We start from the raw sequence: 2,170 nt of genomic DNA on the forward strand, positions 1-2,170 counted from the left end.
TGAAGTGTCCCTAATATAAAAGCACTGCTACAGAGAAAACAAGGGTTTGTTTTTTGTGACAGCGTAAAGGGACAGTTTTAATACTACTAACGGAGACTTTAAGTCATTTAAACACTGTTTTTTCATATTTTGTTCAAATTTACTACCATTAAATTCAATATCATGCATGTAGCGAATTAGCTCATGGGGAAATATGAATAATTAACCATAACTAGTTATGATTAACTATTCAGAAGCGCATCTGTGTTCTTTATGGACGCTGCACTGAAGGGCTGAAACTTTAGCTATACGTGGTGCTTTTTGGCGAGTCGTTCGTTTTCTATTTTTCATATCTGCACAAAGTGTCATTATAATTTCACTTGTGTCATGAAATATTTGACTTTAAAAGGCTGCAATCAGAAGATAATATCCTTTGATAGTATATTTTAAGGTAGTAAATTTGAAAGATACACTGATAAACCCACAGGATGAATATACAGTATGTACAGTGTGTGGATTTATATGAGGCTGCACTGAAATGCAACATGATCTATTCTGGCTCAGTCTTCTGCATTTCTGCTAATATTTCCATTGATTGAGTCCTGGACATTCCTTCATCTTCATCTTCATCTTCAGGTGCACAGCTCTCTGAGAGAGATGATGTGAGACAACAACAAAAGATCTGTCAGAGTATACCTTGAAATAGTCCATCTGCACCTTTAACACGAATTACATAAAGGATCGATAATTAAAGATGTTTTACACTCATCCAAATGAAGTTCACATTTATATTGTGTAGAAGGAAGACCTGGGCTAACTGCTCATTTCTTTCAATTTTTGTATGTGAATTTTTTTTTAAATTGTATATACAGTAAAACATTTGATAACATGGCCTGATTTTGAGAAGTTGCCCTACAAAATGGTTCCTCCTACCAGCTAACCAAAATATGTTCTAGGAATGTTTTGCTAAAATTCCATCAAGTTATGAAAACATATTTTCTGAATGTTAGATCTTTCAAAATCTAGTTTTTTTTTTTTTTTTTACATTTTAAAAATTTGAATGATAAGGGAATTGTCCGTATAATCATTTTACAAACATTAGGGGAATGTTGAATGTTTTGAAACGATAATTAGAAACATTTAAAAAACTATAAACAAACATCAAACTAAAATGTTTAAGAGCAAACACTCCATGAACTATCTACACAATGTTGTTGTGCTAATGCTGTCAGAATATTATTAGAGTAGATAACCCTGAACAAACATTCTATTAACGTTACTAGAAGACTGTTTGTTTATGACTTTGAGAGAACCTTGCCAGAATGTTCTCTGTTAGCTGGGTAGTTAAAATCATATTTAATCCTGATAGCTGAACTATGGTGTGCCTGTGTGCTTTTATTGTGTAACAGATTTATTCTGTGATGCAAAGCCGAATTTTCTGTTTTAAAAAGTCTAAAGTTCTATTTTTCTATTTTAAATAAATGCTGTTCTTTTAAAAGGCAATCATCAAGGAATCCTGAAAAAAGGGTAATATATATCACAGGATATAAAAAAATATTAAACAGCACAACTTTTTCCAACACTGATAATAAATTAGCATTAAAGGGGTCATGAACTGACAAACCAAAATTCCCTTGATCTTTTGTCATATACGAGTTCATTGTATTATAAAAAACCTGTACGTTTCAGAACTCAAAACTTTCTTGTTAGTCTATAACTGCCAAAACGACAGCTTGTGCAATGTTCAACTCTATGATGTAATAGTGTGGATAAGCTCCGCCTCCGCAGAAGAAGATCAGCGCCTGCTTCTATCACTGCTGTGATTGGCTAATAGTTGTGTATGATTGACAGCCTACATTCCTCACAGTTGGCGCTACTATGTTTAGCCCCGCCCACCTATTCTACATCGCCGTCTGTTTAGCCCCGCCCACCAATTCTACATCGCCATCTGTTTAGCCCCGCCCACCAATTCTACATCACTGTCTGTTTAGCCCCTGCTTCTATCACTGCTGTGATTGGCTAATAGTTGTGTATGATTGACAGCCTACATTCCTCACAGTTGGCGCTACTATGTTTAGCCCCGCCCACCTATTCTACATCGCCGTCTGTTTAGCCCCGCCCACCAATTCTACATCGCCATCTGTTTAGCCCCGCCCACCAATTCTACATCACTGTCTGTTTAGCCCCGCCC

At 35.8% G+C, this 2,170-nt stretch overlaps 1 protein-coding gene across 1 annotated transcript in view; it reads right to left on the reverse strand.

Moving 5' to 3' along the window:
• Positions 1–485: 485 nt before the first annotated feature.
• The window catches only part of LOC107575825 (ubiquitin-like), a 15,289-nt gene continuing 13,604 nt past the window's right edge, over positions 486–2,170 (reverse strand). The window contains exon 3 of the mRNA XM_016262152.1: positions 486–627. Within this exon, the coding sequence (XP_016117638.1) occupies positions 530–627 (98 nt within the window). The 3' untranslated portion in view covers positions 486–529. The remainder of the gene's footprint in view (positions 628–2,170) is intronic.

This window comes from Sinocyclocheilus grahami, unplaced genomic scaffold, assembly GCF_001515645.1.
Source record: "Sinocyclocheilus grahami isolate Dianchi unplaced genomic scaffold, SAMN03320097.WGS_v1.1 scaffold2925.1, whole genome shotgun sequence".
Lineage (NCBI taxonomy): Eukaryota > Metazoa > Chordata > Actinopteri > Cypriniformes > Cyprinidae > Sinocyclocheilus > Sinocyclocheilus grahami.